The following is an 11,613-nucleotide window of genomic DNA, read 5'->3' on the forward strand; positions in this document are numbered from 1 at the left end:
GTTAAGCACAGCTTTAACAGCCCTGGTTTAGCTCCCCGGCGCTTTCCTTGCAGATGCACTGGGGTTTTTTTTACTTTTTTTTTTTTCCACCCGCGGGAACATCTGCCCCAAAAAATCCCTGCCCGGAGGTAACGCAGTGCTTGGCATCAGTGAGATTGAAAGGTGTTTTTCCCAGGCTCAGCCCTCCTGGGTGTCCGCACAGTCCTGGGATGAGATTCCCACCTCGAGCTCGGGCAGAGCGTCGGGAATCGCTTCCCGAGCCTGCCGACAGCTCCAGAGCCGCATCCCCGCAGCTCTCCCCTCCGAACCCATCCCGAGGGATGCAGGATGGGCCCCGCACTTCCCATCCCCCCGGGAGGGCAGCAGAGGGGCTGAATTCCCAAAGGGAACGACCCTCCAGTGTGGAAGATGGCTCTGCCCCTCATCTTCCACCCCAGGAGGAGCAAACTGGGACTGACATCCGATGCCCTGGGTGGAAATATCAGAGTGATCCCAGCTCCGGAGTCCCCATGGTTGGTGGGAAGTGGATGTGGATCTCTCCATGTGCTTTCCCGTTTGTTTTGGGTTTTTTAATAGTCTCTGCTGCAGTTTTCCTAGGATTCGGAAAGGCTCATCTTTAGGGATCTGCCTCTCCCTGGCTGTTTGCAGCTCCTCAGCTCGGAGCTGAAGCACCCACTACGACAAAAATGCATGGAACGAGGGAAGAAACCCTCTCCTTTAAAATAATCCTTTAAAAAAAAAATCACGGGGACGGGCGCCTTTCCCTGTGCCTGCCCTCCTTGCTGGGCTCCAGGCTGCTCCTCCTGCCTCTCAGCGCTCCAAGGCATCTCCTCAACTTCCAGCCTTTCCCTCCAGATCCTCGCACGCTCCCTCCCATCGCTGCAGGAGCCAGCCCGGACCCCCCCGCCCCGCTCTTTGCTCCTCCCTGGGGCTCCGAGGCAGCCGGGGACCATCTGGGTCCCTGCCCGGCAGAGGCGAGGGGAGGGCGGTAGGAGGGACCGGCGAGGCGGGGAGGGGAGAAGGATGCTCCGGGGGTGGCTCTCTGCTTCCTCGCCTGCCCGGAGCTCGCAGGGGCTCGCCTGGAGGATGTCTCACCCCCTCGGCACAGGTAACTCCGGGACCCCCGATGGCGGCAGCCGGGGGATGCTGCAAAGGGGAGGAAGGGGCCGCGATCCGGCTGGGATTGAAACAAAACTTCAAGGGGGAAAATGGGGTTTGGAACAAAACAACAACAACAATAAAAAAAGAGGATGCAGGTTTGTGCGCGATGCTCGGAGCATCCAGGGGTGAGCCCTGCCCTGAAGTTTCCCTGTGGATGGCCGGGAAACACTGGCAGGGGTGGAATGCCGGGGGTGGGAGCACTCCGAGCCTCTCTGCTGAGCGCGGTGCTGATGCTCAGGCTCCGGGAACGCCTGGGCTGTGCGTGGCACCCCGGGGTGCCGCATGCCACCGATCCGCTCCCGCTGCCGCCCCGTGGCTACTGACAGCCCGAGCGTGGCCACCGCATGCCAGGAGCGGGGGTTTGCGGTCCCGGCTTGGAAGTTTGCGTGTGCCACGGGCAGGGGACGCGGCCGGCGGGGGCTGTGCCCACGCTGGTGCTGTGGCTCGTGTTGTCGCATGCACAGAGGAGGCTCTGCAAGGGATTAAATGTATGGATGCAGAGGAGAAGTGCAACAGCAGCAGGCACAGCTCGGCAGGGAATCACGATCCACCATCCGTTCTCTCAGCTGGGAAAGCACATGGATGGCCAGGGAGATGTTGCAGGCAGCCCGTGCTCCTTCCCAAGTGGAGAGCGGCTTCCTCCAAGCATCCCCCGGCAAAATGCGTGTCCTTAAGGAGACTTGGGAAGCGGCTTCCTGCCGAGCACGTGAGATGCAGCCGCAGCGAGAGCTCAGAGGGGTGGAGGGGGGTGGTGACGGTGGGCGAGAGGATGAGGGGATATTCGATTTTCTTCGCCCTGCTTGTGACAAGATGTTCTGGTTTGTCACTGGAGGTGTCACTGCTGGGGGAGCGCTGGTGGCGAGCTCGGAGCATGCTGCTGAGGGCCGGCCCCAGGAGGTTTCTGGAGCAGCACCTTCTCTTGGTGGACAGCGCAGAGCAGCAGAGGCCGGCTCGGGAAGCGCTCCCGAATCCATTCATGACTGAGGAACCCCCCGCCCCAGCCGAGCCCGAGCTGCCGCCCTCCAACCTCACCAACGGCACCGACTGCGGCGAGGAGATCCTGCTCTATGGGGACACCGAGAAGGTCGTCATCGGGGCCGTGCTCTCCATCATCATCCTCACAACCATCGCCGGCAACGGGCTGGTCATCATCTCCGTGTGCATCGTCAAGAAGCTCCGGCAGCCCTCCAACTACCTGGTGGTGTCCCTGGCCGCCGCCGACCTGTCGGTGGCCTTCGCCGTCATGCCCTTTGTCACCATCACGGACCTGGTGGGGGGCGAGTGGCTCTTTGGGAAGGTGTTCTGCAATGTGTTCATCGCCATGGATGTGATGTGCTGCACGGCCTCCATCATGACCTTGTGCATCATCAGCGTGGACAGGTAAGGCAGGGCCGGGTCGGCGCGCCGTGCTCAGGTGGACTCGGATATTCGGGGTGTTTCGGGAGGTTGGGGGATGTAAGGATCGTGTTCCTGGTCGGATCCGTGCTCCTGGAGGTGTTTTGTGCAGGTGATGGGGGTTTTCTGTGGGAGTTCAGTGCCTCGTTCCCTTTGGAAGAGCTGGGCTCAGGGTGTTTTCTCAAGTTACTTCCCTGAGTTCCTTCCTTAGTCTTCCCCCTTTTGGCAGCTGCTTCTCATTGTTCCTGAGGAACAGCACCTGACCTTCTCCATGGAAGGTGCCTGGGCCATGAAACCATTCAAGAAATAAAAAAAATCCCAAAAAACAGGTGCACTTTGGAAATCCAGGTTCCAGGGCTTCTGGAGCCAATCCTGTGGGATTTTGTATTGCTCCCTGGACTGGTGCCTTGGCTAAGGATGTCAGGGATGTCAGCAGCTCCCCACACCACATCCCAAGATCCCAAACCCCCCGGTTTAGCTCAGTGAGAGCATTTGTGAGGATTTGCTGGCTTCACCTCCCACACCTGGAGCTGGGAGGGAAAAGCTAAGCCTGCCTGGCAGAGTGGCCAGGCTTGGACAAGTCAGCACCTTGGTGGCTCTAATTTTAGCAGCTGCGTCATCGGGGCCATGGCGCTGACGAGCCGGTGGCCGGGGCTGACGTGTGCTGCCTTCTCGGGGGTCGCTTTGGGCTGAGCTGGCACTGCTGGGCTGGGCTGCTTTGGGAGCAGCAGCTCAGGGAAGGGACACATCCCACATCTGAGATGTGCCCTTTCAGCTGTGCCACCTCCCCGCTCACCTCTGCAGGTGTGACAGCGGGTGACAAAGCAGAAAGGACAGAAAAAAATCCTGCTGCTGCTTGACATCACCCCCCAAGGCAAGCCAGCAGTGAGTCCTGCTCCAAAGCCTTCATCCCCACCACCACTGCTCCCCTGGGAGCTGCAGATCCACGGCCCTGGGCAGCTCAGAGCTGCTGGTGGACAGAAAAGCCCTGCCAGGCCACAGGCAGGGTTCAGCTCTTCTGCTGAACTTGCTTTATTTTAATAATTTTCCTGTTGGGAAAAAAAAAAAAAAAAAAAAGCAGGTGTGCTCAGAGCTGGCAGGAGCCTGACTCTGTGAGAGGGAAGGGATGAAATGCAGGAATGAAATGTGTCAGTGCTTCCTCCCAGTGGGTGAGGAGCAGGGAAGTGGCTACACACTAACCAGACTGGCTTTGCTTGAAATATTCCTTTTCCTTTTCCTTTTCCTTTTCCTTTTCCTTTTCCTTTTCCTTTTCCTTTTCCCCCTTTCCCCTTTTTCCAATTTTCCTTTTTCTCTTTTCTCTTTTTCCCTTTCCCCTTTCATTTTTCCTTGGCCAAGCATGTCAACAATTCTCCCCACGCCAAGTCCCCCAAAACCTGATACATGTTCCTTTTCCCTTTTTTTTCCTTTCCTTTTTCCTTCCTCCTTCTTCCCTTCCCCTTTTTTCCTCTTCCCCTTCTCTTCCCATTTCCTTCCCCTCCTTTCCCAACCAACCAATCCCAGCCCACCTCATCCCATCCCTTGGAGCAGGACTTTTCCAAACGCACACACAAACAGGAGAGATCTTTCCCCAGAAATCCTTGCCATGGATTCCACTCCTCCATCACGTCCCTCCCATCCAGTGTCACTGCTCCAGGGAGCAGATCCATATCCAGGGACACCATCCTGAGTTTGATGTCACTTTGTCCTTCCTGGCAAGGAGGGAGGGAAAAGCTGTGTCCCAAGAGGTTGTCAAAGGGCCTGAATTTTCTGGCCTGGGCTTGTCCCTCATGTGTGGGCGCAGGAACTGCACCATGACCAGTTTTGTTCCCAAAACTTCATCCTCACCACTCCCCAGGCCTGATGGGGAAGTTGAGTGGTTGCAGGGCAGCTGTCTGGAATATTTCCAGCTGGGAAAGGAGAAAACCAGCGAGGATTGAGCAGAGGGAAAAGGCTGGACCATCCCCCCAGCTGTGCCCACCTGGCTCTGTGTGGGAGGAAGACAACCTGCAAGTGGAGGGGGCTTGTCGGGTCAGTCTGTGCTGGGGCTTGAGGAGGGAATGGGAATTACTGGGATGTTCTCTGGTGAATATTAGAGGAGGAGGGGACTCAAGGAATCCCAGGAATGGGCTGGGAGTTGTGTGAACCATTCCAGGGCAGTTTCTCAAGCATCCTGTGCAGCATCACTGCTCCACATCCACCCAGCATGCTCAGGCAGTGTGTGGAGGTGGACTGAGGATCCAGGATCATGCCTGGATCTCCACTTCCCCCCTGAGTCTGGGACAGGCAGGATTTTTCATTTTACTCTTGATGGAAACACCTCCAAAAGCGCAATTCTCAATTTTTTTGCTGATACAACCAAAACCCAAAAGCATGAGGAGAGCTGAGCTTGCAGAATCCCTGAAAAACCTGCTCCAAAAGAGATTAAATTGTTATCTCAGTGAGGCATCAACCCAAACCTCCCCCAGTGATGGGGACCAGCTCTTCCTCCTGTGAGGAAGAAGATGAAAAGGCCGGGTGTTTCTCAGAAATAGAAATATTTCCTCTGGTTCTGTCCTGAATCCAACTTGGTCAGCACTGTCAGGCCTGTTCCTGCCAAGGAGGAGACCCTGCTTTTATTGATGGCTGAAGTGTCCTCAATATTTTGCTTAGCTTAGATAGAAAAGCTACTTGGTTTGCCCAGGATGATGAGGACTATTAAAATGTAGGCTGCTGTTATTGATTATTAATGCCAAGGGCTTCCTAAAAGCCTCTCGATTGAAGCTGGTAGAACTAATCTTGTCTGAAGCGAGATTTGATTGATTTCCTTTGAAATCAGAAAAGAAAAATGCTGGAAGCATCCATCTTCCTCCTATATTTTCCTTATGTAAAAGCCTGCCAATGTTGCAGATTTTTTAATGTCACAAACCAAAAACAAACCACCAACAAAAAAATCCCCTCTTTTGGCTGCTCAGCTTTGATGAAATTCTCCATAAAAATGCCAAGAAGCTGACAAAAGGAGCTCCCCAAAGCCCACACATCACTTCTGGCATCCCTGGTGGAGATAAAAAACTCTCCATCCATTTCCCAGGCAGCTCTGCTGGGGCTCTCCCCTGTCCCTGACGAGTATTTTCCACCCAAAATCAGATTATGCACTCCCAATTGGGGTCACCCTCAGTGAAAGGATGCCTCCCCAAAGTCAGTGGGATGAAAACTGCACAGCATTTTGCTGGATTACCTTTCCCATGTCCCTCATCCAAATGTTGCCCAGGCTGGGTAGATCCCTGCTCTGTAACTGGGATGGATCCCTGGGATGCTCCACCAGCTCTGATTTAGGGCACTTCAGCAGCCTCCAGCTGCCTTTTGTTTCCTCCTCTCCTTCAGCAGGATGGGGCAGGAATGGCATCAGCTTGGAAATCAGGGAAGGAGCTTATTTTGGCTGCAGAGGATGCATGGCATCGAGGTAAAACTGTGGGGTCAAGGAAACCCTAATTCTGAGCCCTAATTCTGGGCTCATTTGTCCCCCAGTGTGATTGGAGTGGAGATTCACCTTTTCCCAGTTCACCAGCTGCAGGATGGAGAAAGGGGGAACCTCGGGGAGGTTTGGGTTGTTTTTGTTATTTAATCCCCAGCATAATGATCCAAAAATTGAAGGGGGCCTACAGGGAAGCCACAGAGGGACTTTCCATCAGGAAATGTAAAGACAGGACAAGGGTTAGGTGGGAGATTGGGAAGGAATTGTTCCCTGTGAGGGTGCTGAGCCCTGGCACAGGGTGCCCAGAGAAGCTGTGGCTGCCCCTGGATCCCTGGCAGTGTCCAAGGCCAGGCTGGACAGGGCTTGGAGCACCCTGGGACAGTGGAAGGTGTCCCTGCCCTAGGTGTGGAACTGGATGGGACTTAACCAACCCAACCCAACCCATTCCAAACAAACACTCTGAATTGGCTCATCCATGGGGTTTGCTGGTGCAGCCTAGCCTGGGGCAGATCTCCCACCCCACAGCCAAAGGGGCTGGCATCTGCAGGATCAGGAATGTGGCAGGAATTCATTGCACCTGGCTTGAGTGGCTGCACCATCAGCTCAGCAAGGAGGGGGGCCCTGCAAATCCACACCGAGTGCCTGCAAATCCTGGGAATTGCCTTTTGTTACCTGATTACCCTAAACACACACACACAGAGAAAAACTAAAAAATTTCAAAGGGAGAGAATTCCACTCGAATTCCACCGCCTGTCAGCACCACCGTGCCTCCTGTAAACGCTGCCCTATTTTGAGGGCTCCCTGCTCGTTTCAGAATTATTACAAAGACCTCAAAACGGCCCCGTTTCCTCCAGCAGCAGCGGCTGAAATGTGTCAGCTTTGCCTGCTTGTTAAACCTCGCCACCGAGCGTTTCCCGCGGCTAGCGCGTAAATTCCTTGAAGTTTCAGCAAATCCCTGATGGATCAACTTCCAAAGAAACCTGGTAATAGCATAAGAGAGGGTGGCACACAACTCAGCATGGATTTATTGGCGAAGCTCTTGGCGTGGATATCCAGAGGGGTGATTTTTGGGGTGTTCATTTGGGAATTGCAGGAGCAGAGCAGGGTTTTCTCCCAGCCTGGCCCCATCAAGGGCCATCAGGAGGGAATGGGATGCCCAGAGAAGCTGTGGATATTCCATCCCTGGAAGTGTCCAAGGCCAGGTGGGATGGGCTTGGAGCCACCTGGGATAGTGGAAGGTGTCCCTGCCCGTGGCAGGGGGTTGGAAATGGATCATCTTGAAGATTCCATCCAACCCGAACCATCCTGGAATTCTCTGAACATAGAGAATTTTGGTTGGTTCTTGTGACTAAGGCCAGCTCAAGAAAAAAGAATACAGAGGAAATTAAGAACAACTCAGTGAATGAATAAAAAATCATTTTATCAGGGAGGCAGGGGAGAAGGCTTTAGTCTCTCAATTGATTTAGCAGTCAGGAGGGGAGGAGAAATTAGATTTTTTTTTATTTTTTATTTTCATCTTCTAATCTTAGGGGATGATCTGGAAAAGCAAAATAATCAAGGAAGAGAAAATCTCCTAACACAGTAAGACTGACTGTCAGAGAAAAATTATACAGCAGAGGTAAAATTCTCCACAGATATTTTCCATTTTTTTTGTTCAGCTTTCAGCAGAAAGTGCTCATAGAGCTGCTGCTCTCACTGCCCCTCTGGAGTGACACCTTTCATCCAAGAACAGTTAAGAGATGATGTGTTCCTGCCTAAAAATTCCTGGCGGCAGGAGATTGGAATCAAAAAGGCTGTAACAGAACAGAAATCCATATGAGTGGCTCGAGGTTTTTGCTGGATTGATTGGAGCTGAGTAGCAGGCAGATGTTTTCCAGGGGGAATGTTGGCTGACAGCAGCCAACTCCCCCCTCGATTTATTGCTTTACAATTCTAATTTACCCACAGTTGACACAATTTCTTTATCACACAAACCACTCCAATAAAAGTCAGGATAGTTCACGTTTACACCCTGTGGCACAACGAGGAGTTGATGGTGGGTGCAGCCTCCAGCTCCTTTCAGGCAAAACAACAAGGTAACTCCTAATCCCAGGGGTCAGGATTGGGGAACCTGTGGGTCACCAGGTGGTTTTGGGATCTCTTACTCCAAACTCCACTCATTTTCCTCTTGAGGGAGAGCTGGACTCCATCACTTTGGCAGCTACCGGCTGTGCAAGCGAGCAGATGGCTCCAGCTGCTTGGGTCATTCCTATTTGAGTTTCCAGAGGTCAACAGCGTCCAGGGAGTTGTGGAGAGTCAGAAGGTCCCCCTTGAGCCTCCTTTGCTCTAGGCTGAGTCCCTTTCCCAGCTCCCTCAGCCATTCCTACTGCTCCAGACCCTTCCCCAGTTCCATTCCCTTCCCTGGACACTCTTCAGCCCTTCAATGGCTTTGTTGTCATGAGGGGCCCAAAAACTGTCCCCAGACAGCATCGTCCACTCTCCAGCTTTACTTGCAGGGCTCACCCAGACACATTTTAAGTCTTCCCAAAGGCAAGATTATTTCTTGATCTCCCAGGGCCATCTTAGGTGCAGGTTGTATTTCTTCACCAGCAAATAAGAGAAGGCTGCAGTGCTTCTCATTCCCATTTAACACTGCGAAGAGTTATTCCTTTCATCTGGAATCAGCCCTGTGGCACATCACTCCGAGCATCACCCACCCAACTCCTGGCTGTCTCCTTGGGAAGGGCAACACTCTGGAGTGAGTTCTGTGCCATGGCTGGAAGCTGTTGCATGTTCTCTGTGCAGAATAGTTCTGGTGGAAAAATAAAATTCTTAAGGCATTTTTTATTCCTGAAAACGAGGCTTTTTAAAGTATTTTTATTCCCCAGGAGATCATGCAGAGTTCAGACTGCACTCGGCAGTTCAATGACACCTCATGTTATGGACACCCCATCCCTGGAAGAGTTCTAGGCCAGGCTGGTCAGGGCTTGGAGCAACCTGGGATAGTGGAAGGTGTCCCTGCTCATCATCCTTAAAGGGTGGCCTTTAAGGTCTTTCCAACCCAAACCATTCTGTGATTCCACGCACGGGGTGATTGCAAGAAAGTGAGGAATAAACTGTGGTGTTTAGTCAAGAGTAGACTGTAAAATCTCCCATGCCTGTGGAGATTTTCATTTGGTGAATTAATTTCTTGCTCCCTCTGAGGGCCAAAATTCTCTCACAGCTGATCAGGAGTGAAAACCACCCCAGAACGCCCGCTCCTAACCCCTGACAACTCCTCCTTCCCGCAGGTACCTGGGCATCACACGGCCGCTGACCTACCCCGTGAGGCAGAACGGGAAGCTGATGGCCAAGATGGTCTTCATCGTGTGGCTCCTGTCGGCCTCCATCACCCTCCCTCCCCTCTTCGGCTGGGCCCAGAATGTGACGGTGGAGCGGGTGTGCCTCATCAGCCAGGACTTTGGCTACACCGTCTACTCCACGGGCGTGGCCTTCTACATCCCCATGGCCGTCATGCTGGTGATGTACAGCCGCATCTACAAGGCGGCCAAGGTCAGCGCCGAGAAGCACCGCTTCATGAACTTCCCCAAGCACTACGAGGACGAGGGCGTCTACTGCCTCGAGGCCTCCAGCCGCGCCCACCACAGCTCCCGCCGCACCAAAGCCGTGGAGGAGTGCGCCACGCTCTCCAAGCTGCTCCGCCAGGACCGCAAGAACATTTCCATCTTCAAGAGGGAGCAGAAAGCCGCCAGGACCCTCGGCATCATCGTGGGGGCCTTCACGTTTTGCTGGCTGCCCTTCTTCCTGATGTCCACGGCGCGGCCGTTCATCTGCGGCATCCGCTGCAGCTGCATGCCCCTGAGGCTGGAGAGGACTCTGCTCTGGCTGGGCTACACCAACTCCCTCATCAACCCCCTCATCTACGCCTTCTTCAACAGGGATTTGAGGACTACTTTCTGGAACCTGCTGCGCTGCAGGTACAGGAACATCAACAGGAGGCTCTCGGCCACCAGCATGCACGAGGCCCTGAAAGCCACGGAGAGGCACGAGTGCATCCTGTAGTGCCTGACCCGCCGGCTCCTGCCTCTCCACGCTGGGTTCCTCGCTTCCCTGGCCTCCCAGGGGCTGGCAGGAACCGTCCAGCCCCACCAGACATTGCCACTGAAGGTGATGGTCCTTTCCCTCGCCCCGTGAGGAGCCGCGGTGCTCCTCACCCTGGGAACAAGTGGAGGGAACTTTGGGAACAACCCTTCCTTCTCACTCTGTCCCAGGTGGGAGCAAGACCTGGAGGGGGTTCAAGGTCTACCAACGACTGTGGGCCAGTCACACCACCTTTCTGTGCCTCAGTTTACCCATCTGTAATTAAAGTAAAAAAAAAGAAAATAAACTCTCCCAGCCCACCAACCAAACAGAAAAAAACCGCTAAAAACTTGATAAGACTGGGGCTCTCCACCTTATAAAAGGGCTCTAAGGTCTGTGGAGGGAGCACAAAATCCTGTGTAAAGACAACACTGGCTGCACTTCTCTGTGGAATCTGACAGCAGCTCTGTTGTACATCCAAGCCCCTGTGCCATCCCAGCTTATCCGAGCCCTTTTCCCCGATGTAATTGCATTTCACACCCTGAGCTCACGTCCAGGTTTGCACGTCAGAGCAGAAATACCAATGACCCCGTTTTCCCCCACACTGTAGCACTGCAGCACTTGAAGGAGACGAATTTGGAGGGTGAAACACAATCGAACACGGAGTTTCCTTTATGGTTGGATAGGGAAGTTTGACGCCTCCTGCTCATGAGGGCAATGATCAGAGAGCAAAGCCAGTTGTGTTTATTGGGTTGTACTGTAATTCATGCCCAGACAAGTGACGTGTGTTCATCATTTGTGGCTAATTGACTCCATAAAAGCACGCTTTGGTTGACAACAGGAAAAAAACATATAATTTCCCTGACAGCTTTATGGTATTTCAGTATGATGTCCAGCAAGCTTGAAAAAATACACTGAATGATGTTATCTTTTTCTTAAAAAAAAAAAGAAAAAAAAAAAAAAGGTTTGGTTTCCTTATTTTGGTGTAGAATCTTTGGTCTCTCTGACTTCAAAGCATCTCTTCACTTTTTTTTTTGTGGTGGTGGGACTTGCTTTCCTGCAGTTGTCTTTCCTCATTATCAGCATTGCAGTGTCAAACTTGCAGCCCAACAAACCTTTGCCCATTTGATCACAGAATCACAAAATCCCAGTGCAGTTTGGGTTGGAAGGAACCTTAAAAAATCATCTTAAAAACCACGGGCAGGGACACCTTTCACTAGCCCAAGTTGCTCCAAGCCCCATCCAACCAGGCCTTGGACACCTCCAGGGTAGTTGATGTCTGCTCCAGTCCTTGTTGAACATCTTTGGGTTTTTTTGTTAAAGTCAGACTGCTCAGAGGCTCAGGAAATGTTCTTTGTAGTCCTCTTTTTAATCCAGATTTTCTTAATATGGCATGAGTGGTGTAGTCTCACCTCTGGCACCACCAGCAACTCTGAGGCCTCACTCCATATCCGAGCTGGGTGTTGGATCTCCTGGCTGACTGCTGGCAGGGCTTGGCTTAGCAATCAGCATTTCTCCTGTAATGTGTCTTGTGTTCTCATTTGGCC

The 11,613-nt window shown here is 53.0% G+C and overlaps 1 protein-coding gene across 1 annotated transcript; it reads left to right on the plus strand.

Moving 5' to 3' along the window:
- Window positions 1-180: 180 nt before the first annotated feature.
- LOC119700938 (5-hydroxytryptamine receptor 7-like) lies at window positions 181-11,029 on the plus strand. Its single transcript, XM_038136662.1, has 3 exons — window positions 181-1,108; window positions 1,994-2,541; window positions 9,277-11,029. Exons 2-3 carry the CDS (start codon window positions 2,033-2,035, stop codon window positions 10,046-10,048), a joined length of 1,281 nt encoding a protein of 426 aa, XP_037992590.1. The 5' UTR covers window positions 181-1,108; window positions 1,994-2,032; the 3' UTR covers window positions 10,049-11,029.
- The last annotated feature ends 584 nt before the right edge of the window (window positions 11,030-11,613 follow it).

Source organism: Motacilla alba, chromosome 4, assembly GCF_015832195.1.
Source record: "Motacilla alba alba isolate MOTALB_02 chromosome 4, Motacilla_alba_V1.0_pri, whole genome shotgun sequence".
Classification (NCBI taxonomy): Eukaryota; Metazoa; Chordata; class Aves; order Passeriformes; family Motacillidae; genus Motacilla; species Motacilla alba.

What these genes read in the sequence shown, in the direction of transcription:
- LOC119700938 (XM_038136662.1), top strand. Translation starts at nt 2,033, where the DNA reads ATGCTGCTGAGGGCCGGCCCCAGGAGGTTTCTGGAGCAGCACCTTCTC. An exon ending in TGCATCATCAGCGTGGACAG is followed by an intron (nt 2,542 to 9,276) that starts GTAAGGCAGGGC and finishes TCCTTCCCGCAG; the next exon opens with GTACCTGGGCATCACACGGC.